The 27881-nt window shown below is 52.7% G+C and overlaps 1 protein-coding gene across 2 annotated transcripts in view; it reads left to right on the forward strand.

Annotated features, from left to right (window-relative positions):
• The window catches only part of ACVR2B (activin A receptor type 2B), a 30695-nt gene extending 9148 nt beyond the window's left edge, over window positions 1-21547 (forward strand). Inside the window, exons 2-11 of one of the 2 annotated variants that reach the window (XM_056129225.1) lie at window positions 14674-14881; window positions 15090-15199; window positions 15339-15490; window positions 15604-15747; window positions 16246-16389; window positions 16623-16771; window positions 18553-18667; window positions 19581-19719; window positions 19816-19946; window positions 20493-21547. In XM_056129225.1, coding sequence (XP_055985200.1) covers window positions 14674-14881; window positions 15090-15199; window positions 15339-15490; window positions 15604-15747; window positions 16246-16389; window positions 16623-16771; window positions 18553-18667; window positions 19581-19719; window positions 19816-19946; window positions 20493-20687 — 1487 coding nt within the window. In that variant the 3' untranslated portion in view covers window positions 20688-21547. The remainder of the gene's footprint in view (window positions 1-14673; window positions 14882-15089; window positions 15200-15338; window positions 15491-15603; window positions 15748-16245; window positions 16390-16622; window positions 16772-18552; window positions 18668-19580; window positions 19720-19815; window positions 19947-20492) is intronic. The other variant, XM_056129226.1, reaches the window with a different exon arrangement.
• Window positions 21548-27881: the final 6334 nt, after the last annotated feature.

Here is a 27881-nt window from a genome sequence, read left to right on the forward strand (position 1 = left end):
CTGAGTGTGGCCCAACCACCTTGCCTCTTAAAAGCATCCCCCCACCCCCACCCCAACCATTTACACATAGATTCAGCTATAAATAAACATATACTGACTATGTGGGGGGTTTTGTGGGTTTTTTTTGGGGGGGGTCCTCTCTCTGTGGTGCTCATGGCTTACTCCTGGGTACTGCACTCAGGGCTCAGAGACCATTATGGGATGCTGGGGATGGAGCCAGGGTTGGCCACATGCGAAGCAAGTACCCTGCCTGCTGTCTTCTCTCTCTAGCCCTGAGCATGTGCTTTTGTCCCACAAATGCAGAGATGATACATCATTTTGAAAATCAGTCAGATTTACCATGTAAACAGTGAATGGGGAAAAACCATAGGTTCCCCCCCCCCATAGGTACAGAAAAAAAACCATTAAATTTGAGTATTTAGTTAATCTTCAAGGTAATATTTCTTGGAGATGCAGATCAAGACCAAGGCAATCTAAAAAAATCAGAACAAGGTGCAGCTACTGGATTTCAGGATTCCCTGAAAAGCTATAGTCATCAAAATGGCAAACTTTTGTTGCAAGATAGCTAAATAAAGTTGAAAGGTCAAAAATGTATATGCTCGCTTGAGGCTTTTTCTTTTCAAGTCTTTGTTTTCTCTTGAACATGTATCTCCTGAATCTCTCTTGTCTTCTCTGCTTTTCTCCTCTGGGGAAGTCTGTGTTTTCTGTTGAACATCTCTCTCTCTCTCTCTCTCTCTCTCTCTCTCTCTCTCTCTCTCACACACACACACACACACACACACTCTTACCTTCCTCTTCCTCCTCCCTCCTTTCCCTCTCTCTCTTCCTCCCTTCATCTCTCGGTCTTTGTTCCTCTCCACATTTCTAAATTTTTTCAATAAAAGCTATTTTAATTTATTAAAGATGTATATGCCATTATGGGTGCTAAATTAAAAGTAAAGGAGGAACAACACAGAAGTTGGGAAATGAATAGTCTTTTCAAAGCCTAAGCATTTAGTTTTTTTCAACTAGTGTTTCATAGGTATGAGAAATTATTAATATTGGGAAGTAGTATTAATGGATGGGGTTTTAGCAGGGGAATAAATGACCTGTTTTGGTGTCTCAGTATTGTAAGATCTCTCTTCTTTTTCTTTTTTCAGTGTTCTGGGGTCACATGAAGTGACTCATGGTCTACTTCTGATTCAGTGTTCAGGGTCATTCCTGGTGATACTCAAGGGACAATTTGATGATGGCGGTTGAACCTGGCAGTGCATGTGTTGCTAAATATTGAACTTGGGACCACTTCTATACCAAGCATTTACCTCAAGCCTTTGAGCTATTTTTTTTGACCCCTGTATTTTGGGGGTTTATGCCATGCCTAGTGGTGCTCAGGAGTTACTCCTGGCTCCGCACTCAGAAACAGCTTTGGCACTGCTCAGGGGACCTTGTGGGATGCCGGGGATCAAACCTGGCTTGGCCACATGCAAGGCAAATGCCCTACCCGCTGTCCCATAGCTCTGGTCCCATTATTTATTTTTAATTTGGGGGACCACACACAGCTATGCTTAGGGCTTACTCCAGGTTCTGCGCTTAGGGGTTTTTCCTGGCAGTGCTCAGGGGAACATATGGGGCTCTGAAACTGAACCCTAACTGGCCATGTTGGCTTATCTGCTATATACTCTCTGGCCCCCAGATGTTTAATTTTATTTTTTTATTTGGTTTTTGGGCCACATCCAGCAGTGCTCAGGGATTACTTCTGGTTCTGCAGTCAGAAATTACTCCTGGTGGAGCTTGGGGGACCATACAGGGTGCTGGAGATTAAACTTTGACCATATGCAAAGCAAGTACCCTACCCGTTGAACTGTCTCTCCAGCCACTGGATTTTCCATTTTAGAATTTCCATTTGATTATTATTCTTTTTTAAAATCACACCTGGCCATGCTCAGGGACAACTCCTAGTTTTGTGCTCAGGGAACATTCCTGGCATTGCTTAGGGGACTATTGCTGGGAATCAGATTGAGTTTATTAGAATGCCTTGGCCTCAGTACTATCTCTCCACTTCCCTCCTCATCCCAATTTCACTCCTTTAAAAATTGTTTTTTAATTAAACTTTAAAAAAACATTACCCATTCTCCATAATTACGGCAACATGTTTGATGGGGTTCAGACAGTAAAAGGTAAAAGGTAAAGGCCCTCCCGTTGATCGTCGATTTGCTCGAGCGGGCCCAGTAACGTCTCCATTGGAGACTTTGTTGTTACTGTGTCTGGCATATCGAATACTCTCGGTAGCTTGCCGGGCTCTCCGAGAGGGGCGGAGGAATCGAACTCGGGTCGGCCATGTTGGCCGCTTGTAAGGCGAACGCCCTACCCGCTGTGCTATCGCTCCAGCTCCAGTAGGCAACAAATTTAGAAAAAAAAAATATATATATATATACATGAAAGAGCCTCCAATTGTTGGGAAAGATGACTTAGGAGAGGCTGGTAAAATATCAGGGCTGGGACAAATAGAGATGTTACTGGCACCCGTTCGAGTAAATCAAGGAACAACAGGATTACAGTGATTACAGTGAATTAAACAACATTTTTTGTCACTAGGGTTTTAACCCTGGCCTCATTCATGTGAAGCGTATGCCTAGCCACTAATCTACACCCCAACCCTGTAACTGTCTCATCAGTACATTTACGGATTACGGTCCTCCCGTTGTTCATCGATTTGCTCGAGCGGGCCCAGTAACATCTCCATCGTGAGACCTGTTGTTACTGTGTTTGGCATATTGAGTACGTCACGGGGAGCTTGCCAGGCTCTGCCGTGCGGGCGAGATACTCTCGGTATCTTGCCGGGCTCTCCGAGAGGGGCAGAGGAATCGAACTTGGGTTGGCCATGTTGGCTGCGTGCAAGGCAAACGCCCTACCGCTGTGCTATCGCTCCAGCCCATCAGTACATTTGTTGGAGCATATTTTTTCTTTAGTTGAGCACACTTGAATTATTTCAGAACAATTTTTTAGGGGCTGGAGCCATAGCACACCAGGTAGGGCACTGACCTTGCATGCGGCAGACCCAGGTACAGTCCCTGGTATCCCATATGGTCCTTCAGGGGTGATCTCTCTCTCTCTCTCCTCTCTCCCCTCTCTCCTTCTCTCCCTCTCTCTCTCTCTCTCCCTCTCTCTCTCTCTCTCTCTCTCTCTGTCTCCACCACCCCATCACACTGTGGGTTCCGCACTGGCAAAGCATATGACCCCATGTCCCTGACTTCTCTGCTATTTTCCTGCCCATGTTTTCTTTTTTCACTTATTAAAAATATTCCTAGCATTTATATTTCTCTTACCCCTTTCTCTTTGGTGTTAGTGTTTTTTATTTCATTATCTCATTGTTCACCCACCCTGGCACCATGCCCGGCGGTGCTCAGGACCTACTCCTGGATCTTTGCTCAGGGACCCTGGAGTGCTGAGATGGAACCTGCTCTTCCTGCCTGCAAAGCCTCTGCTCAGCCCCTTGGGCACTGGTACTGTTGATGTTGTGTTGACCTGGGGTTCCGCACACCCTGACCATGGTGCTTGCACCTTTCAGCCGTGGTGCTGGCTGGGGTCATGTTCTAGCATATGGTATCACACAATCAGCTGTGGAGATTGCTGCAGGTCTGCACTCCTTTCATCATGGGGTATGCACACCAGGCTTCATGCTCCTGGTTGGGGAACATGCATTCTAGTTGTAGTGCTTGGCACATGTGGATCACACTTCCTGACTGTGACACTTGCACAACTTTTTACTCGATGTGTTCCTGAGTGGTTTATCCACAGGTGCTTGTGTACTCCTGGCCACATTGTGGCTTGATGTGGTCTGCAGTGCAGTGGACCACAGCAAGCACAAGCAGTGTGTGTGTGTGTGTGTGTGTGTGTGTGTGTGTGTGTGTCTGGATGTGGTCTGCAGTGCAGTGGACCGCAGCAAGCAGAAACAGTGTGTGTGTGTGTGTGTGTGTGCGCGTGCGCACACGCACACTGTGAGCATTGAGCTTGTGACCATGTGCTTGCAGGGAAGACTTTCTGAGCCACTGCTCTGTACCTGTTGACCCATGGGTACCTTTTGAAAAGGAGTGACATTTTTTTGGGGATCTCGCTTTTTTTTTTGGTCTTCTGCCTTTCTGCTTCATTATAGATTATAGGAAATCTTTCCCCTCCCAATTGTGAGACTTGTGTCGCTGTGATTTTGCTGCCAGGCATTGGCTGTTGGAAGTTCAAACCCGTTCTTTCTGTCTTTTTGGGTGTGTGGATCTAATCCAGGGCCTTGTATGTGAAAGACAGGAGGCCCGAGTTCGATCTCCTGGTATCGAACATGCAGTTCCCTGATCACCACCATGAACCACCCCAGAGTACAGAGCCGAGAGAGTCGCCTCTGGCACTGTGGCAAATGCTCTTCCAGCCAGTTCCTATAACCCAGCTTCTAACACCATCCCATTCCTAATCCTTTACAGGTGATATTTCTCTTTTGCGGGACATTTTTGGTAGGAAATTTTCCTGTCCACCTATTGTGAAATTTTAGTATGAATCCTATCGAGGCCTCTTTCTATTCACTGTGCTGGTCTTTTCTCTTTTTGTAGCAAACTCTTATCCAGGTGTTGGACTTTTTAGAGTAGACACCAAATCCTTTGGGTATTTTTTTCCTCCTAACTTTTATCTTCTTTTTTTTTTTGCCTGTTTGGGTCATACCCAGTGTTGCACAGGGGTTACTCTTGGCTCATATACTCAGGAATTGCTCCTGGTGGTGCTCGGGGGATCATATGGGATGTTGGGAATCGAACCCTGGTTGGCCATGTGCAAGGCAAACGCCCTACCTGCTGTGCTATCGCTCCAGCCACTGTTTTTGTTTTTCTTATCAGACCTCACCTACCTGTACTCAGAGGTCTTTCCTGCATCCTCCCACTGGAGACTGGGGTCCCTCACATGTAAACCAAGTGTCCCCCTGGACTCTTTCCCCGTCCCTTGTTTTTCCCTTTCCTGTGAGATTTCTTTGACCACTAATCCTCTCCTGGTTTTCATTTCTACCATATATATATATATTATATAAATATCTTATATAAAAGACATTTAATCCTGACAGGACATTTGTTCTGAAAGGTCCTTTAACCATGCCAGCCTTTCATTTCTCACGGGTGTCATCCTTTCATCTCTTGGGTATGGATGACAAGGCTTTCCGCCCTGTCGTGTGGCTGTACTGGATGGCATACGTGCTTGCTTAGTCCTGGTGCCTGTGTGTCCTTGGCCATGCTGTGCCAGAGATCACCTTCTCTGTTACAGTGCCAGGGATCCCAGACCGCAGCGCCGCTTGCATCGGGTGCTTGGCACGTGCTGTTTATCACTGAGCTATTTTGGGCTGGGGCCACACCCAGCGGTGCTGGGGGGACTTGGGATGGGTTGCTGGGGTGCATTGCTGGGGCTTGAACCCCAAGCTCCTTTGTGCTGTGTGTCAGCCCTTTGAACCATCTCCCAACCCCCGTCCCCCGGGACACACACACACACACACACACACACACACACACACACACACAGAACTTTGGGAGTTGCCTTCTCCTTGCATAATCCATTTTTGTCCAAATTGTTTTCTGCCTTACTTATTTCCATCAGGTAAGTGATCTTCTTGGGTTTGTTTGTATCTAAGGATGGCCCTGAATACCGGTTGAAAGCCAAGAGCTTGTGATTAGAACCTGCCAACTATAGAGTGGTAGGGCTGGCTGGTTGTCAGTCAGCTGTTCTCAAGAAGTATCTTTTGCGTTCTGTTAGGGAGGTGTAGACTTGACTCTTCTACTCTGGCAGCCCCTGGGGAAAGATGAGGTCGCCATGTTGGATATTATTATTATTATTATTTTTCATTGTTTTTGGGGCACACCTAGTGGTGCTCAGGGGCTAGTCCCAGCAGTACTTGCTGGAGGGGACCATGTGGTGTCGGGGATGAAACCAGAACCTCCTGCATGCAAAGTGTGTATTCAGCCAGTTGGGCCATCTCTTCTGCCCTTCTCTGTTCTTGAGTGTCCTTCAAATCTGTGTGCCCCTCCTTGTCCAGAGATGATTTTATAGCCAGGAGGGAACTGTCTGAGGAGCTGTCTGCCTGTACCCCCAGCTAACCCCGCTGTCTTATTTTGGGTCCTCTTGCAAGTTTTATCGGTGCTTGGGGAAGGGGGAGCAGGTAGTGCCGTGAGCTCTCTCTCTGCGTCCTGACATGCTCAAGCTGGGAGCTTGGGCCATGTAGGCGCAGAGCAGGGGCAGCGGGTCCTGGCAATGAGGGAGCCAGGCCCTGGGAGATGAGCAGCAAGTCTCGTGGGTTGGGTCTGACACAGAGAGCTGGTCACCCTTGAGGAGCGCCTGGACCCTGGTTTCTGTCTGGCGTGCCACTGTATGCTTGGCAGCAAGTCAGACACGTTCTTGCTCACGGTGGTTGGTTTCTGCCTCAGTCTTGAGATAGTGGCTGGGCACTGATTCCTGTGGGGCCTGGAGCTTTCTGTGGTGAGAATCATGTTATTATTTTTTGGGGGGGGGGGGTCGGGGGAGAGGGTGACGTTGGTCACATGTAGCAATGCTCAGGTTACTCCTGGCTCTGCGACTCAGGAGTTACTCCTGGTGGGGCTCAGGGGACCATCTGGAATGCTGGGGGTTGATTGAACCTGGGTCGGCCTTTGCGAGTCAAGCATCCTGCCTGTTGTGCTATCCTTCCAGCTCTGTCTTGCACTTGTTTTTGTACTTTTTTTCTACGTTCTGTAGCATTGTCCTGTAGTACTGTCCTCCCGTTGTTCGTCAATTTGCTCGAGCAGGCACCAGTAACGTCTCCATTGTGAGACTTGTGACTGGTTTTGGCATATTGAGTAAGCCATGGGGAGCTTGCCAGGCTCTGCTGTGCGGGCAGGAAACTCTTGGTAGCTTGCTGGGCTCTCTGAAAGGGATGGAGGAATCAAACCCGGGTCTGCTCTTGCAAGGCAATCGCCCTACCCACTGTGCTATTGCTCCAGCCCTTTTTCTACATTCAATTTAGGAAGTTGCACGGCCATTGGTGCTTCTGTTATCCAGGACTTTCCAGGTTCAGCATTTCATCCTGGTGCTTCACTTTATTGTCCTTCTAGGATTTGGTTGGTTGTTCTGTGTTTTGGACTATACCTAACAGTGCTCAGAGCTTACTCCTGGCTCTGAGCTCAGGAATCACTCTTGGTGGTGCTCTGGGACCATATGTGTTGCTGGGGATCAAATTGGGGCCGGTGGTGTGCAAGGCAAGTACCGTAACGCTTGCACTGTCTCTCCAGCTCTGGGCCTGTGTGCTCGGGCTAGAGATATGGCTCAGTGGGAAATGCTGATTGATACCTGGATGAAGCTCAGGGTTCAGTTCCCAGCACGGCACAAACACAGAAACTACTTTGCTGTAGTTTTATGGGACAGAGTTCCCTGAAGGCAGAGTGCCTGTGTTGGAGTGATGGGTGAGGAATATGGGGCGGAAAGTATTACCCACATAAAATACAGTATCTACTGCCAGGACAGGTTCATTACCAAACAAAACCATTCTGTTAAGTGTGTGAAAAGTAAGCTGAAGAAGTTAATTGGCATTAGAATGAACTCTCATCCCGTTAGAGATGGAAGGCATTATTAGCTTTGGGGTTTTTGTTTGTTTTTGTTTTTCTAAAGTTTTTTTTTTTTTTAAATTTGAAACAATTTTAATTGTATCACCTTGAGATACACAGTTACAAAGTTATTCATGATTGGGTTTCAGTTTTTTGTTTTTTCATTAGCTTTGGGTTTTAATGATAAATGTACATATTAAAACTTGAAGTCTATAAATGTAAAATAGCAGTAGAACCAGTGTACATGAATTAGAAATAATTCACAGGCGAGTAATAAAAAAAATGGGGGTTTTAAACATATCTTTCATGGCTTAAAGGACTAGAGTACATGCCAGGTAGGTGCTAGACCCATGTCCCATCCCCGACTCCGTGTGCTTCCCTCAGCCTGCATGGTCCCCTCTGCCAGCCTGCGGGTGGTTGGGAGTCCCTGGGTCTCCTGAGCACTGCTTGGGAGGTCACCAGTCCTCCCAGACGATGAAGAAGAAACATCAGTCGTGATAAATGTAATAGGGTTCAATGCTAAATCACAGGCAGTGTCGGCAACAAAACAAAATAAAACCAATGATCCAGGGGCTGGATCCATAGAACAGTGGGTAGGACTTTTGCCTTGCATGTTGCCGACCCGGGTTCAATCCCTGGCATCTCATATGGTCCCCCCAGCACAGCCAGCAGTAATTCCTGAGTGCAGAGCCAGGAGTAACCCCTGAGCCTCTCTGGGTGTGACTCAAAAAGCAAAACACAACAACAACAACAAAAACCCCAAAGGCAGTGTTGGATTAAGCATTGAGCTAGAGAAGTTGAAAGTTGGGAGAAGGTGGGTGTTTGAAGCACCGGAGATGCCTGGAGCTGAGTGAACAGCGGAGGAGGATGCTTGGGGGCGGGGCCTCTCTGCGTTGGTGGAGGCTGTTCAGTGTCTGCGAACTGCAGGACTGCTGGAGGCAGCCAAGTTGGGAGCAGCATGCCCTCTGGGGCCAGGCTGCCTGGGTCAAACAGGTTTGACACTTCATAAATCGGTTGGGCAAGCCCATCACCTCTTTGTTCCTCATCTGTAAAGTCTAGACCAAAGGTTCCCAGGATTTAGTAGCCCTGCCGCCCCCTTTCCAGGAGTCGGAAATCTGCCCTGGCAATCTGCCTCCTTGAAGCAAACAACACAAGACAGTGTCCCCCATTGCGTGTGAGGCTGCTCCAGCTCCCCCGGCCCCTAGATGGGTGCAGAATTCCCTGGGGTGGGCGATCTCCCGATTGGGGAACATTGCCTTGGACCAGGGCTGCTTCATGAACTTTTCCACCTGCAGTTCTTAAACTGTCACTATCTTTGACCTTATTTTGACCTGGACCTGCAGCTGGTGAACATGGCCGGGAACACCTTGGATTCAGCAGGAGGTTGGTTTCTCAGTGGCTTGACTGCTCCTTTACTTCTGCCTGACTTTTCATGACCCCCAGCATTTTGTTTTGTTTTGGGGCCACACCCAGCTGTGCGCAAGGTTTATTCCCTGGCTCTGTATTTGGTCATCACTCCCGGCGGGTCCCTAAGGATCATGTGGCATGCCAGGGATAGATCCTGGGTCCACTTTGTCAAGGCAAGCTCCCTACCAACGGTACTGTCTCCAGCCCCCTGCACTGTTATTCAGCCTCTTAGGGGGTTGTGGCCCAGAGCTTAAGATGTTAGGGTAGAGTGGCTGGAGAGATACAGTGGGTAGGGTACTTGCTTTGCACTAGGTGGGCCTAGATTGATCCCTGGCACCATACGTGGCCCCCCAAGCCTTGCCAGGAGCAAGCCCTGGCTACCACAGGCTGTGGCCTCAAAACCAACAATGAAAAAGCAGCTGGGGTCTAGAACCATGGTAGAGTGCCTGTGTGTGTGTTCAGTAATACTTGTCTGTGATTAAGGGAAAGAAAGAGAGTCAGCCGGAGAGACTTTGGACTCAGGAAACAGTTGTGTTTGAAGGTAGTCTGTGGATTCTTTTTTCCTTCTTTTGCCCCAAGAGATAAGAAGTGGGGTTTGGCCCACACCTGGCCGTGCTCAGGGCTCACTCCCAGCTCTGGGCTCAGGGAGCTCGATTCTGGAGGCCTCAGGGACCCTCTGTGGATTCTTTTCTAGACCGGCTTTCTTACGCCACCGGGTGTGTGAACTGTTGTGCGTGTCTGTCTCTGGCCATCCGCATTCTGGAGCAGGTGACACGAGCAGCCCTGTTTCGCGGTCTCCCCACTAGCACCAGGTGGGAGCACAGATCCCAGAGCCCATGATTGGGGTACCACCTTTAGCCTTGGCAAGAAGAGTCCCCGCTGACCCGGTAGTGCTGGGTGGGTCAGGCAGACTTCATGACTCCAACCTGGGGGTGAGAGACTTTCTCCCCTCTCTGCCCCCACCTCGAGGCTGATGGTGAGGGGGAAGTTTGGGCTGCCCGAGTGCCCCTCACTCTTGCCCTCGCAGGCCTCGTCCTGCTGGCAGACGGGTCCCTGTGTGGTTGGATGGCAGTTCTTTCTCCTGACCCTTCCATGCCCAGGTGGGGCCACCCAGACACCTGTTTCTAAAGGGAGCTGGGAGGGGATTCGGCTCCTTTGGGGAGATGGGTCCTGGCCCGAGGTGGCCCAGCCCCAGAACCCTGGGCACCCTGAGGAGTTCTGACCGCTCCTGTCCTGTCTTCCTTCCTGTACAGGCTCCTTCCCCACCCAGCACCCTGCCCTCTCCCCTTCCTGCCTGCTGTGCTGTGGGCTGAGTCTGAGCCCCAGGAACAGGCCTCCCACTCTTGGGGAGTCGGCTCAGACTGGACTCTGCCTCATCTTTCTTCCTGGGGGGTGTCCAGAAGTATGGTTTCTCTGCCTCCCCCCAATGCCGGCTGGAGGAGCTCAGAGTCCTCCCTGCACCAAGCTGTGCTCCCCTGGAGTGGAACCGGGGCCCGTGGGGCCCCTGTCACTAGTCCACTTGGTTCCTTTGGAGCCAGGGGCTGGTGGGGGGCCGGAGGGACCCCATCCCTTTAGGTCACAGCTTCCCGTCCTGCCTGCCACCCCAAGTCCTGGCGGCCCAAGGTGGTCTGTGGCTGGCGGCGTTGTGCAGAAGTGGAGGAAGCGGAGAGGGGGACCTGCTTGGGTGAGGGGGGCCGACGGTGGCTCCCTCTGACAGCGTCCCTGGTGTGAAGGGTGGCAGGGAGGGCCATGACTCACGCAGTTGTTCAAATGCACAGACTCATTCACGTCTGGGAACAGCCTAGGACGTGAGGGGTGTTGTCGTCCCTTGAGCTCTTGGGGAAACAGAGGCACGGATGGTTGGGGAAAGCTGTCTCAGTCCCATGGAAGCGTCAGCTTCTCAATGTGAAACAAGCCTGGCCGTCTCAAGGCCGTCTTTCTCCGGCTCCTGTGGAGGAGGACCGCCTGAGTCTTGTGCCACCCAGCTGCCACCAGCCCCAGGCAGATGCGGGTAGGGAACCCTGATCCCTCTGGGACTGGGCTGCGGGCCGAGGCCCTGCTGGCCTGTCCCTTCATTGTCCTGCCCTGGGTCCAGCTCTTCCTGCCCTGCCCTTCCTGGGCTGACTTTTCTGTATCTCAGATGAGTGCTTGCTCCGAGTTCTCTGGGGCATGCCTTGAGTGTGTGCGGATGCCTCTGTGCAGCAGCGGGCATGAGTCCGGCGATGAGTTGGAGGCCTGTTCTGGGGACGGGGAAGCCACAGCGAGTGTCCGGGCAGAAGCTGGGCGCATTCAAGTCCACTCCAAGGTGTGAGAGAGGGTTGGGGGAGCTACTAGGGCCCTGTTAGTCGCTGGCGTGTCTGGGAGAAGGGGCCTTGCTTGTCCTTGCTGCCAGGTGCTTTTGCCTCGGGGTGCTGGCAGGTCAGCAGGGCCCCTGCTTCTATCCCCTGTGAACTACCGAGCAAACCCCCACACCTGCCCCAGCCTCTGGGATGTCCTAGGAACCCTGGGACTTGTTTGCTGAAGGCCTAACTGGGGGTGACAAGCTGTACTCCCTCCCGAGGCCCTTGCTGTGGGCAGGCTGTGCCCTAGTTACCCAGGTGTTTGGACCCAAACCAACTTTTTCCTGCAGGCCTTGGCTCCTGGGACACTTTGGCTGTCTGGCTGGGTGACATTCTGAGGCCGATCCTACCTGGAGCTTTGGGATTTAGGCAGTGGGTGACTGAGCTTGCGAAGGCCAAACCTCCACCCACCTTCCCGCCTCCCCTGAACCCCTTGATCATGGGCACCTTGTGAAGGGACCATGGCAGGCACTTCGGACATCTAGAAATCTTGGCATCTCCTGCCTCAGGGCTGCAGGTGGCTTCCTCCCTCCTCCCCCCCATAGCTCCCGGGCTGCAACTGGGTGGTTTGGGAGGGAGAGGTGAGGTTCTGTGGGGAATTGTTGCCATGTCTGAAGGGCAGTCGGGGCTGAGCGAGGGTCCACCTGGATGTCAACTGCAGGGGCACAGGGGCAGGAGTCAGCTAGCTGGAAAGATGGTAGGGGAGTGGTCAGCTCACCCAGCCAGCTTCCCTTCCTGCTGCTTGACTGTGGGGGCATAGGGGGGTGTCCAGGGGGCTTCTACTTCTCTAGGGGTGACTGCAGCCCTGTGTGACCGCTGGGCAGAAAGAGCAGCGTGGGGGGCCTTGGCAGTGCTCCATTTCTGGACTTGGGCACCAGGAGGCAGAGAGCAAGAGTGGCTGGAAGCTGCCCCTTTTAGTGTCTTTTTCTTTTGCAAAAAAAAAAAAAAATGTACTGAATCACTATGAGATACAAAGTTACAGAGTTGTTCAATTGAGTTTCAGTGTGGTAACATTTAAGCACCCATCCTTTCACCAGAGTCCTTTTCCCTCCACCCCTGCCCCCAGTTTCCCTTCCGGCCTCCAGCCTGCCTCTGGGGCAGACACTTGTCTTTTTCCCTTTTAGGCATTACCGTTTGCAGTTCTGTTGCTGAAAGGGTATAGTACATAGTTCAGCCCCTGGTTCTTGTCCAGAGTGATTACTTCCCACTCTCACTGTCGTTAGGGGTAACTTTTCTGACCTAACTGCCCTTCCCCCACTGTGGCCAGCTTTCTGCTAAGGACCGGTCCTCCTGACCTCAGCTTTTGTTGTTGGATATTTTTTCTCCCGTGTTTCTTTATATCCTGCAAACGAGTGCAGTGATTCTATGTCTGCCCCTCGCCCTCTGACTCATTTCACTCAGCGTGATACTCTCCATGTCTGTACATGTATCAACAAATTTCAGGACTTCATTTAAAAAAAATTTTTTTTTATTGAATCACTGATAGACCCTTACAAAGCTGTTCATGATTAGATTTCAGTCATGCAGTATTCCAACACGCATCCCTCCACCAGTGCACAATTCCCAGCCCCAGGGGCTGCAGGTTCCCTCCCATCACCCCATCACCCCCTACCCCCTGCCTGCCTCTACGGCAGGCGCTTTTCTTCTCTCTCTCTCTCTCTCTCTCTCTCTCTCTCTCTCTCTCTCTCCTTCTTTCCTTTTGGATATTGTGGTTCGCAATATTGCTACTGAAAGGTTATCAAGAATATCCCTTACTTTTAATCCTCAGGTCTTGTCCAGTGTGAACATTCCCAGCTATTATTGACATACAAGTCTCTTTTCTATTGTAACTACCCTCAGCGGGCCCCCCCCGCCCCCACACACTTGCGTTGACCAGTCCTCCTAACCCCTGTTTTCCCTGGCCATGGATATTATTCTTCTACTATATATGTATTTTTTTATATACCACAGATGAATGCAGTCATTTCTATATCTGTTTCTATCCTTATGACTCATTTTACTCAGCATACCACTCTCCATGTCCATCCATTGATAGGCATATTTCATGGCTTCATTTTTCCTGACAGCTGCGTAGTATTCCATTGTGTAGATAGGCCATAGTTTCTTTATCCATTTGTCATGGCTTCATTTTTTTTCTAACAGCTACATAGTGGAGCGATAGCACAGCGGGTAGGGCGTTCGCCTTACAAGCGGCCAACATGGCTGACCCGAGTTCGATTCCTCCGCCCCTCTCGGAGAGCCCGGCAAGCTACCGAGAGTATTCGATATGCCAGACACAGTAACAACAAAGTCTCCAATGGAGACGTTACTGGGCCCGCTCGAGCAAATCGACGATCAACGGGAGGGCCTTTACCTTTACATAGTATTCTATTTTGTAGATGTACCATAGTTTCTTTACCCACTCATCTGCTCTTGGGCATTTGGATTATTTTCAGATTTTGGAGGCTTCACTTTTACCAACTCCAAACTCTGTTATACAGCAGTAGTAGTTAAAACAGCATGGTATTGGGAGAAAGACCTTCTGTTAAATGTAACAGATCTGAAAATCCAGAGACAGACCCGCAAGTATATGATCAATTAATCTATGATAAAGGAGCAAAAAAAAAAGGAAGTGGAGCAAAGAGGTGCTGGGAAAATCAACTGGCCAGCCACAGCTGCATGCAAAAAAAAAAAAAGGTTGTGGACCTCTCCTGACATTGTGCGCGAAAGTCAGATCGAAATGGATTAAAAAGAATCTCTTTTTTATTCCCTTTTTGGAGGGGGAAGCGTGGCTCCCGAGCAGGTCTCAGGGGGGCCTTTCCTGGCCGTTCAGTGTGAGGTCCTGAGGGCGTGGTGCTGCTTGGGCCCCCATGGTGCGGGGATTTGCCTGGGACACCCCTGCAGTGCTCCGGGCCTCCACTGCCACACCTGGAAGTGCTTGGGGGCAGGGGTGTGTGTGACTCTGTGGTGCCAGAGATAAAGCCAGGGTTATCCTGTGTAAAACGTGTGCCATGACGCAATATGTGTGTGTGTGTGTGTGCATGTGCGCGCGTGTGTGCGTGTGTGTGCATGTGTGTGCGCACACGCGTGCATGTTTGTGTGTCTGTGTGTTTCTGTGCATCAGATCTTTCCAGACACCGCAGGAATCTTCTCTGTGCCCCTGGCTCTGTGTGAGCAGTGGGGCCAGGAGTACGTCCTTTTATCGAACCCAGCCTTCCACACTGATGCTGGGCTGTGGGCTGGGCGTGGAGAACCTGCAGCGTTTGCCAGTCTGGCTCCTCTCCGAGGGGGGCCTGGCGGGTGTCAGCCATTGAGGGCTTGGCGGGGGTGGGGGTTGGGGTGGCTAGGCTCAGCCGCGCTTGCTCTGGGCCCAGGTTCCGGGCGTGGGGAAGCCGAGACCCGGGAGTGCATCTACTACAACGCCAACTGGGAGCTGGAGCGCACCAACCAGAGTGGCCTGGAGCGCTGTGAGGGTGAGCAGGACAAGCGGCTGCACTGCTACGCCTCCTGGCGCAACAGCTCGGGCACCATCGAGCTGGTCAAGAAGGGCTGCTGGCTGGACGACTTCAACTGCTACGACAGGTACCACCACTTGGGAGTTGCGGGGGGGGGGGGGGTGGTGAAGAGGGCTGTCCCGGTGGGGATGCTGCTCAGGGATGTCCTCCCCGGCCGGCCACCTTCCCTTTCTGGTCCTATGCTGGGGAGGTAGGACCCGCCCCCCACTCTGGGTGGGGAGCCTCTTTGGGCTGGCACTGCCCTGGCTAAGGGCCCTGTGTATGTGTCCCTGCAGGCAGGAGTGCGTGGCCACCGAGGAGAACCCCCAGGTGTACTTCTGCTGCTGCGAAGGCAACTTCTGCAACGAGCGGTTCACTCACTTGCCCGAGGCTGGGGGCCCTGAAGGTGAGAGCCAGGAGGGGTGACCTGGAGCCCTCGGCTCCCGAGGGTAGGTGAGCATGGGGCCGCAGGGCCCGCCCCTCTGGCCTGGGCAGCAGGGCGGGGTGGGCGGGCTGTGTGACACAGGGCTCCGTGTGTCCCCCAGTCACGTACGAGCCACCCCCGACAGCCCCCACTCTGCTCACGGTGCTGGCCTACTCGCTGCTGCCCATCGGGGGCCTCTCGCTTGTCATCCTTCTGGCCTTCTGGATGTACCGACACCGCAAGCCCCCTTACGGCCACGTGGACATCCACGAGGTGAGCTGGGGCCGACTGGGGGCCCGGGGAGCGGTAGGGAGTGAGAGGGATGGAGATGGAGTGATCAGGCCACTTCCCCATTAACTCCCTTCCTCCCCCGGGATCTTCCTCAGGACCCTGGGCCTCCGCCCCCCTCCCCTCTGGTGGGCCTCAAGCCGCTGCAGCTGCTGGAGATAAAGGCGCGGGGCCGCTTTGGCTGTGTGTGGAAGGCGCAGCTCATGAACGACTTTGTGGCCGTCAAGATCTTTCCCCTGCAGGTGAGGGTCCCGGGGAGGGGGCTGCAAGCCGGGCTCCCTAACTAGTGCTGGAGCACTCAAGCCCAGTGCAGCCCAAGCTCCCCTGGCAGGTGGCCTGAGGGAGACGTGGAGAAAGGGGCCCCAGTGCATGGCGGGAAGTGCCGCTCTTCACTGGGGCCTTGGCCTTGCCGAACCTGGGTCGGTCTTACTCCTCTTTTTAGGGGTGTGCTTAGGACAGAAACATCAGGTCTGCTTAGAGGGGTGTGCCAGGGGCCTTTACACCAGGCTAGCCAGGGAGAAATAACGAGGTGCCGGGCCCTGCTCTTCTCTGCCTCTCGTCCTTTGGGTGATTCTGGGCCACCCAGTGCCCTCTGCATGCCGTGGTCTGGTTTGTCCCTTGGGTGCTACTCTCGGGTGACCTCTGGGATCACCACTGGCCTGTGCTCCGGGGCCTGTTCCGTCGTGGGGGTGGGGGTTGGGGTGGGATTGGGGGCGTGCTGAGCCACCTGCCCGCCGCAGGACAAGCAGTCGTGGCAGAGCGAACGGGAGATCTTCAGCACGCCGGGTATGAAGCACGAGAACCTGCTGCAGTTCATCGCCGCCGAGAAGCGGGGCTCCAACCTGGAGGTGGAGCTGTGGCTCATCACGGCCTTCCACGACAAGGTGGGCAGTAGTGCGCCTGCCCCCGCCCCGGGGTGACTTCCCGTGGTGGCCTCAGTGCCCTCCTGCCCCAGCCCCCCACACCACATGCATTTCCTGCATCAATTCCTAACTCCCGGGAGCGGAGCTGGGCCCTGGCTTGTGCGAGGTGGCCCTCCCGGGACCGAGCTGGGTCCTGTCACCCCTCCCCCCTCCCCAGAGCTTGTATTCAAGTCCTCTGCTGGCTCCTCCCTTAGGGCTCGCTCACCGATTACCTCAAGGGGAACATCATCACGTGGAATGAGCTCTGTCACGTGGCAGAGACCATGTCGAGAGGCCTCTCCTACCTGCATGAGGACGTGCCCTGGTGCCGTGGCGAGGGCCACAAGCCGTCAATTGCCCACAGGTACTTGTCTTCCTGGAGCTGAGAGATGGGTGGCGTGAACACGCTTTGTGGCTCTGTCTGTGTATCCGAAGCGACTCGGCATGGATGCCTGGCCTTGCCCTTCCCTCTGCTCTCTGCCTGAGCCCTGGGCTTGGAAAACTGGCTTTTGGTGCCCTCCGGTGGCCACTTGACTCAAGTTGGCTGGAGAGTTGGCTCAGCAGTTTCCGGACTTGGGGTCAGGAGGACTGGATTGGGCTCTATGACTGGATGCAAGGTGCAGTCAGTCACGTTCCACAGGACCCAGAGTGAGTGCAGCCACTCGGAGTCTCTGCTCTGTCCTGGAGAGAGTAAGGCAGAAAAAAAGAAGATGGCAAATAATGGATTCTTACGAAGATACCCTGAAGCGATAGCACAGCGGGTAGGGCATTTGCACGCAGCCGACCCGGGTTCGATTCCTCTGTCCCTCTTGGAGAGCCCAGCAAGCTACCGAGAGTATCCCGCCCACACGGCAGAGCCTGACAAGCTCCCCGTGGCATATTCGATATGCCAAAACCAGTAACAACAAGTCTCACAATGGAGACGTTACTGGTGCCTGCTCGAGCAATTTGATGAACAACGGGTGGACAGTGCTATGGTGCAGTGCTATGAGAAGAATGTAGACCTTGGCAGATACCCGGAAGCAGCCCATGGCTCTCAGAGGTGCCCACACCTGGCACACCTTGAGAGCTGCCCCGTTGGCTCCTCGTCACAGTGTCCAGGAAGCGTTTAGAGAGACCAGCTCCCTTCTGTGCATTGCTGCCCTCTGAGGCGGGGGCTGCGTTTCTTAACCCATCTGCAGGGCAGAGGGCAGCGGTGCAGAGATGCGGGAGATCTGGCTGCTACTAGTTCAGCCTGGTTCCGTGGCTGGTAACAGCGATGGGTCAGGTGCTCTGCAGGAAGCTGCCATTGTTGGAGGTCACAAGACCACTGCATGCCAATGTTCCCATACCAACAAACTGTGCACGGGCATGGCGCCAGATGTGGCCCAGGGAATTTGTACCCGTTGCTCCTTCAGTTTAATCCTTAAACAAGGTTGAGAGAGGCACTGGGAGGTGAGCACTCCCAATCCCTGTCCTCTACAGGCTGGAGCTGGATACACATACTGGCCTCCCTCCCCCCCCCCCGCCCCCCCAGCCCCTGCTTGGTGTTGGGCTTGAGCCCCCCCGGGTGCCTGCTCAGAAATCCAGACCAGTTTGGGTCAACTATGTTTTTTGTTTGTTTGTTTGTTTGTTTGTTTTTAATTTTTATTAGTGAAACACCATGAGGCACAGTTGTAGGCTTACAAAATTTTTGTGCTTGGGTTTCAGTTATACAGTGATCGTCAACTCTGGTTCCTATTCCTCTCCCAGCTACTGTCAATCCCCAGAAAACTTGCTTCCTGCCCTCCACCCATGTGAGCGTGCCGGGCTGACTTTTGGCACTTGTGTGGACTGCGGGGGCGCTTCTGCATGAGCATGGCCTTAGGGCAGGTCTGCAACGTGCACTTTTAGGTCAGGGGTTCTTGTGCAGCTCTCACCGTGCATGGTTAGGTCAGGGATTCTCAGTGCCAGGTGAGACGTTGCCAGATGCCATGTGCCCTCACAGTTTTGTGGACTCCATCTGGGCGCAGCCCCTGTTCCGCACAGGTGGAGGGATCTGCTCAGGGGCACGGGGGGGCTTTAGGGCACAGGCCTTAAGTATCCTGGTCGCTGAGGTGGGAAACTGGGAGCGGCGTAGGGATCGATCTGCTCTCTGACCCGGTCTCAACCGTTTTGTCTCTACAGGGACTTTAAAAGCAAGAATGTGTTGCTGAAGAGTGACCTCACGGCGGTGCTGGCAGACTTTGGCCTGGCTGTGCGGTTTGAGCCCGGGAAGCCTCCCGGGGACACACATGGGCAGGTGATGAGCCTTGGGTGGTGCAAGAGGGAGCCTGCTCTCTGGGTATGGGGGGCCCTGCCTTTCTGCTGCTCAGCGGGCAGAGCACAGGGATGTGGCATGCACAAGCTCAGAACTGACGAGAACTTCTTGGCATAGTGCTTCCATGTCCTGGTTAGGAAAAGCAAGCTTTGGGGCTGCTCACCTCCGTGATCTCTTTCAGTTGTCATTATGGAGCAGGAGAAAAGAGAAAATGGTTTATAGAGAGTTTAGACCCCAAGCCTAGAAGAGCGAAATCATCCTAAAATGGTCATCATTAATATTTCCAAGCATTTGCCTTCGTCTTATTTTTGATAATCAGTTAATTTTTGTTTGTTGTTGATTTTGAACCACACTCAGGGCTCACTCCTGGCTCCGTGCTCATGGATCACTCCTGGTAGGGCTTGGGGGACCCAGTGTGGTGCCCAAGATTGAACTGGGGTTGATTGCGTGCAAAACAGGAGCTTTAAATGCTGTACTGTCTCTCCAGCCCTTGTTTTTGGTATGTATCTGGGTGTCCACACCTCGTGGTGTTCGGACCTGACTCCTGGCAGGGTGCAGGGTCTCTGGGGCACTGGGGATTGAGCCCATGTCTGTCCTGTGCAAGGCGGATCCCCTACCTGCTGTGCTACTGCTCCAGCCCCCAGCAGCCCACCTGTGTTCCCGGGGACCCACTGTAGGCTAGGGGCGTCAAGGCAACGGGTTCTCGTGAGATCACTGTCGCTGGGTCTCACTGAAAGGTGCCGAGACGTAACCTCTTGTCTCCTTCCTGAGAGTGGGGAGAAGCTGGGGTCGCCCTCCTTTTTTGTATTCCATTGCTACCGGAGAGGGTCCCTCACCCGCTGTGAGAGCACGGCTGCCTGGCCAGCGACGGGACCTCCCTTGCTTCTCCCTGTAGGTGGGCACGCGGCGCTACATGGCCCCCGAGGTGCTCGAGGGCGCCATCAACTTCCAGAGAGACGCCTTCCTGCGGATTGACATGTACGCCATGGGGCTGGTGCTCTGGGAGCTGGTGTCCCGCTGCAAGGCAGCCGATGGTGAGTGGACGGCGGGGGCCGCCCGGGGCGAGTGGGCAGGACGGGCTGGGTCCCCCTACTCTGGGCTGACCCCGGCGGGCTGCCTCTTACCCTCAGGGCCAGTGGACGAGTACATGCTGCCCTTCGAGGAGGAGATCGGCCAGCACCCGTCGCTGGAGGAGCTGCAGGAGGTGGTGGTGCACAAGAAGATGCGGCCTACCATCAAGGATCACTGGCTGAAGCACCCGGTGAGGGCCGGCGAGGCAGGGAGTGCCCCGGGCAGCAGGGTGGGCAGCGGGCACGGTCAGAGGGCCCGGGTGTCCTGCAGGGAGGCTCTGCTGGGATTTCGACTCTACCCGAGATTCTCTTTGATGGTCATGGCCCCATGGCCAGCAGCCTGGTTTATGTTGGAGGGCCAGGGTCTCCCATGTACCCTGGTGGAACTTTCTGGCTTTTTCTCTGGGACTGTTGTCATGGGGCCTGCAGCTTTGTCCGCACCAGCTCCAGGGGACTGACCACCGTCACGGTGCCCAAGCGGGCCACCACGCCAGCCACCATGGGGGGGAGAGTGGGTGGCCAGTTCCCTGAAGAGAGGTCTCCTGACTCCCGAGTCCCCGTGAGGCCTCTGTCAGGCCCACCTGCCGCTGAGGTTGAGGCTAGGGGGCTCTGCGGCTCTCCAGGCCTGGGGTTGAGGACATGGTCCTCCCCTCAGGAGCGCCGACTGGGGCCCCTGATCCTCCTCCTCCTCCTCCTCCTCTTCCTGCTCCTCCTCTTCTGCCGTCGCTGCTGCTCAGGGCCTCGCCCAGCTCTGTGTGACCATCGAGGAGTGCTGGGATCACGATGCAGAAGCTCGCCTGTCTGCCGGCTGCGTGGAGGAGCGGGTGTCCCTGATCCGGAGGTCGGTGAATGGCACTACCTCGGACTGCCTCGTCTCCCTGGTGACTTCAGTCACCAACGTGGACCTGCCCCCGAAGGAATCCAGCATCTGAGTTCCAGGACCCCGAGTGGATTCCCCCCCGCCCCTGCCGGACGCAGCGGGTCCGAAGAGGAAAGTGAGAAGAGAGTCGTGTTTCGTTTTGGAAATCCCATACCACCAACAAACACATAAAAATGCAGCTGCTATTTTACCTTGACTTTTTATTATTATAATTATGATAATTATTATTATTAATATTATTATTATTATTATTATTTTTTGGATTGGATCAGTTTTTACCAGCACATTGCTCTACTGTATGGCAAACAGCGGGCACGCCAGCGGGCGCTGAGGTGCTGAGCGGTGAACGCAGAGCCAGCGCCATGCTGAAGAGGCTCCGCCATCTCCTGTCCTTCGGGGTTCTTCCCCCCCCCCCCCCCAAACCGCCCTCTGTCTGTTGTCTCAGAACCTGTGACACAAAGAATCCCAGCTCCTGTCTTAGGACACTTAATGCTGCAGCTCTACCTAGAGGAGCCTTCGAAGACTGTTACATGCGAACACTCTTTCCTTCCTCCAGGGGAGCGCTCCTCTGCCCTGCCCTCTCGTCCCTCCCTTTTTTGATGGTTTCCCCCTCTCCCCAACCTCCTCCCTTTTCAGACAGCGTGTTTAAGAAACAGCAGACGTGTCTTTCGTGGATGAACGGGTGTTGTCCTGACCGAGGAGAAAGTAGGCTGAGAATGGTTTGGATTGGAGCTGGCGGGGGAGGACGAGCTCGGGGTAGGGTTTGGCACAGAGCTACACTGGACTCGGGCACATTCGAGGCAACATCCTTTGCTATGGAGCTACTTCTCAGGTAACCAGGAGCCGAGGGGAAGGACCTTAATGGAGGCAAGCGGGGTCTGGAGAAAGTACAGAGGCAGGTATGGCTCGAGCCCATCTAGCTGGCCCTGACCAGTTTTTTTTCTCCATCCACGTGGGCGTTGGGCGTAGGGCGAGGCATTTTTCTGCCCTCGTTTAAGAGAAGGCCGACATCGTCGCGGTTCCGTGAGTGCATTCTCCGTAAGACTTGATGCTCTAACTCTTTCACTGAAGAAACACTGACTTGCTGTGCTTCCTCCTGGAGCTGTACAGGGAAGTGCCCGCAGGGGACGCCCTGCACAGCCAGGGAAGGAGGATTTCCTGGGTGGTACCTTGTGTGAGGCCTGTCTCAGGGGACCGTCCCTGTCGCCCCCCCCACCCCCACTGCGTCAGTGTGGGCTCTGCCCTGTTGCTGACATGACTGTCCCCTTTTGTGGCTTGTGGACATGGCTTTCTCCAGACCCCTTAACGTGGTGCATATTCTAAAAACTTTTTTTCTATTATGCCATAACCTTGCTCTAGTCGGTGAATGTTCCTAATGCTGCTGTTTCAACATTTAAATTTCTTTTTTTTTTAATTTATAAAACATGCAATTTTTTTTTTGTGAAAACACACATATCCACATATACATACATGCTTTGCTATGTGGCTTCCGAGGTTTAAATTTTGAAAAGTTAAAAAAAAAAATGAAAACTTCACGACCACAGACCACCTCAAACCAGAAATACCTCAGAATTTTCTACTTGTGTACAAGTTTTATTATATATTTTGTTAGTTGTGTTGTCTTGTAGTGAGTATATTTTAATGTAAGTTGGCTTTTATGACAAGAAAATTTAAAAGAAATAGAGAAAAAGAAAAAAAAATAGTTGGAGTCTTGTAGGGAGAGCTACCTTTTTTTTTGATAGCAAACAGCCCCTTGTAAATATTTGTCGTCCACCCGAGGATGGCCGTCCGGTCGAGTTTGGGCATTCGTCACTCTTGTGGGTGAAGGCTTCTCTTCTGGTTTCTTTCGACCATTTTACTTTAAAACTGGATCTCTTCATCGTAAGGGTAGGCGATCGAGAGCTGGAGAGGGGCCTGGTTCCTCTTGGTTATTTGACGGTTCAGAGAGTTCCCTCAGCTTGATTGACAGGTAACATCACTTGAACTTGGTGGAATTACGGCCCTGAGACCCACCGAAGGGAGTTTGGCATGAGATTTTAATTCCTTCAGCAATCAAAAAAAGCTCTGGGCCGTGTCTGAGACTGCAGGCTGGCTCCGCAGCCTTGGTGGGGCGCCTGAGAGGGGCACATGGCGTGGCTTCCCCCTTCCCCTCACCCTCCCAACCACCCCCAGGAGGCACCGCTCCTTTGCAGGGCAGGTGTTGTGGTGGGGGGAGCTTCCTCCCTCTTGGAGCTCAGACTCTGCTTCAAGGGTCACATGGGAGCTGGCCGAAGTGGTCACAGGGACAGGGTTTCTTTTTTGTTGTTGTTCATTTTTTTTTTTTTTTTTGTAGTTTTGGTAAGCTATGTTGTCTTTCTTTTAAAAAGTGAAACTATTGGACTTCACGCTGTGGTACTTTTCTTCCCTTGAAATAATTTTTCAACAGCACACCAGGCCTTACAGCAGTTGCTTTTCTTTCCACTTATTTCTTTCAGAAGCTTTAAGATAGTTACTGAGAAGTGCCATATCTTTGTCTTTAGCTTTCTCCTCAGGCGGTGCTGGGCGTTCATACTGCGTATCCTCAGAAGAGAACATGAGGCATTCACCAGCAGAGATCACTGACCCCTGCATCACACCCGCTTGGGTGGAGAGGGCCTCTGGGTCATGTAGCTGGTGTTTGCGTGTGTGATTCCTGGGGAACAGGGTCCAGCTGGGCTGTGGAGTGCGCAGCTGGGGGCCCTGGTGTGGGGCGTGGAGCAGGCGGGTCTCCCCCATGGCCTCTGGGCTTCTCTCAGCGTGGTTCCCGCCTCCTTTCCAGCTCAGCCACACTCACGCCCCTCTGAGTGCCAGGGCCACGGGCAATGATACCTGTTGGGCGTGGCCAGGGAGAAAGGGCCCACGGGAGCTGTGTGCTGGGCACTGGGCATCAGCCTGCTCATCCCCTGCTGCAGAAGCAGAGCGGGTCACCAGGTATGAGCACTGGCACAGCTGCTGGCAGAAGGGCCCGGAGGCACCTGAGGTGTGCCGACAAGAGCCTGCTCGGGGCTGCTTCAGAGAAGGGACCCTTGAGAGCCCCAGCTTGTGTTTGTTGGGTGTGAAGGCTCTGCCTGCGATGTCATGTGACCCACTCCTAGGATGCTGGGTTAGCTACTGCCTACCTGTTGTCGTTCCTCCCTCCCCCCCCCACCTGCCAGCTCAGTGGAAGGCCAGGGAGTATGGGGTGCGACCTCGTCTTTCCTGCCTCGGAGAGAGCCTGCCCCATCTCCAGTGATCAAGGATCTTTGCTCCTCCTTTCTTTCTGGCACACTTTGCCAAGCTGGGCAATCCTGCCCGGAGGCTGGGAGCCTGCTAGAATGATCCAGGGGCTGGTGATAGCTTGGCTTGTAGTTGGGGGTGTTGGGGAGCACTCTCTGTTCGCATTGAGTCACTTTTCATTTTTGTTTGTGCAAAGGGGCTGGTCAGAGCCGCGTGAGTTTGTGAACCTCTGCTTCAAGTGCCCAGTGGTTCCAGATGGGTTTTGAGGGAGAATGAGTTCTGCTTGAAAACACCCGTGATCATCAAGCCAGGTCTACCCAGAGAGATCTCGAGATGGGCGAGAGGAGTAGGAGAAAATAGGGACACAGAGGTGACGGTCCCCTCCTGCAGGGGACTCTGTGAGCAGAGGTGGGGGTGGGGTTGGACAGCAAAGAGACCTGTGGACCTGGTCAGCAAAGTACCATAGGGTAGGGCATTGCTGTCCAACAGGAACTGACTCTGGCTGCTGGGGGTGGCAGGACCTTTCTTTGGAGAAGGAGGTGCCTGGCTGGGGTCAGTTGTGAGCAGCATCTGCTGTGGCCGTGGCGCATTTGCTGTTGGTAGGTGCCCGGTGACCTCCTTCCTGCCCAGGGAGGGCCTCCTCTGGGTGCCAGCTGCTTCTGGCTCAGAATCCGACCTGTCCAGACTGACAGGAAGGTGGAGAGGGCATGAAGGGTCATGTTGGGCCATGAGCAGAACCTTTAAGAGGTTGAAGAAGCACCGCCTTCCCTCCCCCCCCCCCCCCCCACAGTCTCAGCAAGGGAATCATCATCCTTCTCCCTCCTCTTGGGGCTACAGAGACTGCTTCCATGGGACCCCTTGCCCTCCTGCCACTCCACAGTGGTGACCTGGGCCCATCTGATGTTGGCCTTGGTGGCAGCAAGCTCGGCTGGTATGGGATGTCGTGGCCCATCGTGTGTCCAGAGCTGTGAGGGCAAGGGCCGTTGGACTATCTGTCTGGGGAACAGAGAGGAGTGAGCCTTTTGTAAATGTGACTTTGCCCTTTGTAGAATGCAGTGTCCAATTCATAGCACTTACTGGTAAGACAAGAACCTGAAGGTTTTCAGTGATACGCATTATGTACGTGATTAGAATCGGTACTAGAAATCGAGTAGTCGGGAATTATTCCTGAGAACATAGCTCACTAGAAAAATACTTAAACTGGAAGTATCATCCAGGAATGAACTTAGTTTACTGCTCCCAGCTGCTTCAATGGCCTGATGGGTTCTTGGTGGCTGTATTCTTGGTGACATGACCAGGCTTGTCCCCCAGCCTGGGGGGCACTGGACCATGCCTGCCCACGAAACACAGGATAGCAGACTTTTCTCTCCCCTTGTTGGGTACCATGAATTTTCCTTGGTCAGTGACTGTACAAAATCTGAACTAATAAGATACTCAGAATGTGTTCAGTATAGTTAAGATGAGTATAAGTCTCGATCACTAGTAATGTTTTAGGTAAAAACAAAAAGAAAAAGGACACGTAGTTTAAGTGATGAACTGGTTTTCTTCTCTGTTTAGACTTGTAAAGGTTTCTATGAATTCAGGGTTCTCCATCTCGTTCTTTCAGTGTGGTTCCTGGTAGTTGATTTCTAACCAGCAATCCACCTATGAATGTATCCCAAACCTTTAGAAGGCTTGGGGAAAAAAAATTTTTTTTTAAGATAAGATTTCATTTTAATGAAAAAACACAATGTTTAAAACCCGCCCCCCACCCCCCAACTTGGAAATTCCGTCAGTGCAGTCACATTTTGAAATTAATTGCTGGGTCCAAGAGACCCTTAAACTGTCTTTAAATAAAAGTCCAAATCATCCAGTAAGATAATCCTATTTTATACTTAATTGGGGGTCTATCCTAAACTTTGATTTGATCTGATGTTGAATTTCAAGGGTTTCTTCCCGTGCAAATTTTTTTAACCGAGCTTTTGACATTTTGTGATGGTATCTTCTGAGTCTGAATGGAGCAGGACTCTGATTGTGGTACTCCAAGTATCCCCTGTAGTGCCAAACCCCTACCCCCGGCCCTTGTACTTTATTTGCTCCTATGGCAGCTTGTAGACATAATACCAATGGTTTTCCCTCACGAAGTAGAGTGTAGTTCTTTGAGTGCTGGTGTATGGTGCTGGCCAGCGTGTGCTGTGCTCTCTGTCCCAGGAACGTCTTGGGGCTCGTGGGGCCTCAGCAATCTTGAGACCCTGTGCAGGCCACCCACAGGATGCTAAGGACATGCCCACACTGACATGTGTCTGTGTACGTGCGCTGCATTGGACAGATGTGGACAGCCTCTTCCGGACAGCCCCAGAAAAGTATTATATTCATTTGCAAAGTTTACATTTCTGGGCTCCTAGTTACGGGAACTAGGATCCATTAGCTCATTTATGCCTTTCAGGCAGGTGAGGATGGTTTTTGCAAATGGATGAGTTTTGTTTGAGTCCTGGGACTTTCTGCTGTAGGTTGGGCATGGGCGCCTTTCCCTGACTCTTCCCGGGACCGTTTGCATCAGAATGTCATTCGGTAGCATTGTAAATAAAAGAGTAGGTTATATAATAGAGATCTGACACTTGAAATTTTACTTTTAAGAAATCTATAGCTCTACATATATATTTAGTTATATCACCTGACAGATTCTTCTGCGCAGTGTGGAGAATGCGTGTTTTATACCACAGACTATTTTTATAAAACCTAGTGAGTTTGAGTACGAGTGCTTTTGTAATCAGAGTAATGAGCTTTACTTTCCAAGATAAATGTACACTGGAGTATGAGACCTGTGGCGCTCTGCCTTGGCCCTCACATGGATTCTCGGGGCACACCTGCAGACTGGAATCCAGTGACGCATCTTGTTGGGCGGGGACTCCCCTTGTGGTCGTAGGGGACAGCGGTCCCTCGGCTTTGCTCCTGGCAGATTGGCAGGAGAGGACCTGGGCAGAGGCCAGGGGAGCCAGCAGTGTTTTCTTTCATGTGCGCGCTTCCTCCTCTTACTTCTTTTGAACAAAGCTTAAAAAAAAAATCAATTTGTGAGCTCCAGACATAGGATCTAGTGGTGTGAAGGTGTTTGGGGGAGACAGACACTGGATGGGGGTGCGGATTGGGGCACGTTGGAACTGGACTGATCGAGGCTAAAGACGTGTGACTGGAGGGGTCCAAAAAACCTGGGGTGTTCCAGGACCAAATGGTCTCGTTCTCTTGGGACTCAGTGGGCAGTGGGGCAGTTATTTGGACAGCGGGGGAGGGTGGTGTGTGGACTGAGAGGCTGGACGGAAGGAAGAGATGCGGGGCACGTTTCATTCTCTCTGACGAGTGCCCTTTGGAGATGAGGCTGGTTGGACCACGTGAATCAGCCGGGAGCCCCCAGACCAGTCGGGCACCTTTCACACGTCCACATGATGCACCCACCTTCCCTGCAGTGTCCCTGCCGTGGCATGGAGCGCGTTCTTCATGTAAGCCTGTTGATTTGGGGGTAGAGAACAGGTAGTTATTTGGTCGAGCTGTTTTTGGTGGGGACATAAGGAGGGTGGAAAATAAAGCCGACTCTTGGTATCATTGTAGTTCTCAGGCCGGTGTCCAGGGCCTGCCTGCTGGCTGAGGGCTGTTGACACCCATGTGTGGGGGCAGCTTGGTCAGGAGAATCTGGAATGTGTCATGCAAAGCCAGTTGTGCTTTTTATTGATTCTGGTTTGAACTTTCATACTTGACTCCTTTTCAACTTGGAATAAACTTAGTTTCTGCCGATCCAGTAGCGCCCTGGAACTCGACCCACTGTTCCCTTTCTTCCCCATTCCCCATAAGAGAGCATTTCCCTGCGTTCCAGCCACCTGTCTTGGAATGTAATTCTGTTGTGCCTTTGTTTTTGTCACCTGCCTCCCCAAAAGCAACTGCTGTAAGCTTTTTCATAATTGTCTTATCTACCCCAGGCCCCCCTCCCCACCCCCAGCCCCCGCCCCAACGTTTTCTTTGTCCCAGCTGTAATTCCTGGATG

The sequence above is a fragment of the Sorex fumeus genome, unplaced genomic scaffold, assembly GCF_029834395.1.
Source record: "Sorex fumeus unplaced genomic scaffold, SorFum_2.1 ptg000072l, whole genome shotgun sequence".
NCBI classification, from domain to species: Eukaryota; Metazoa; Chordata; class Mammalia; order Eulipotyphla; family Soricidae; genus Sorex; species Sorex fumeus.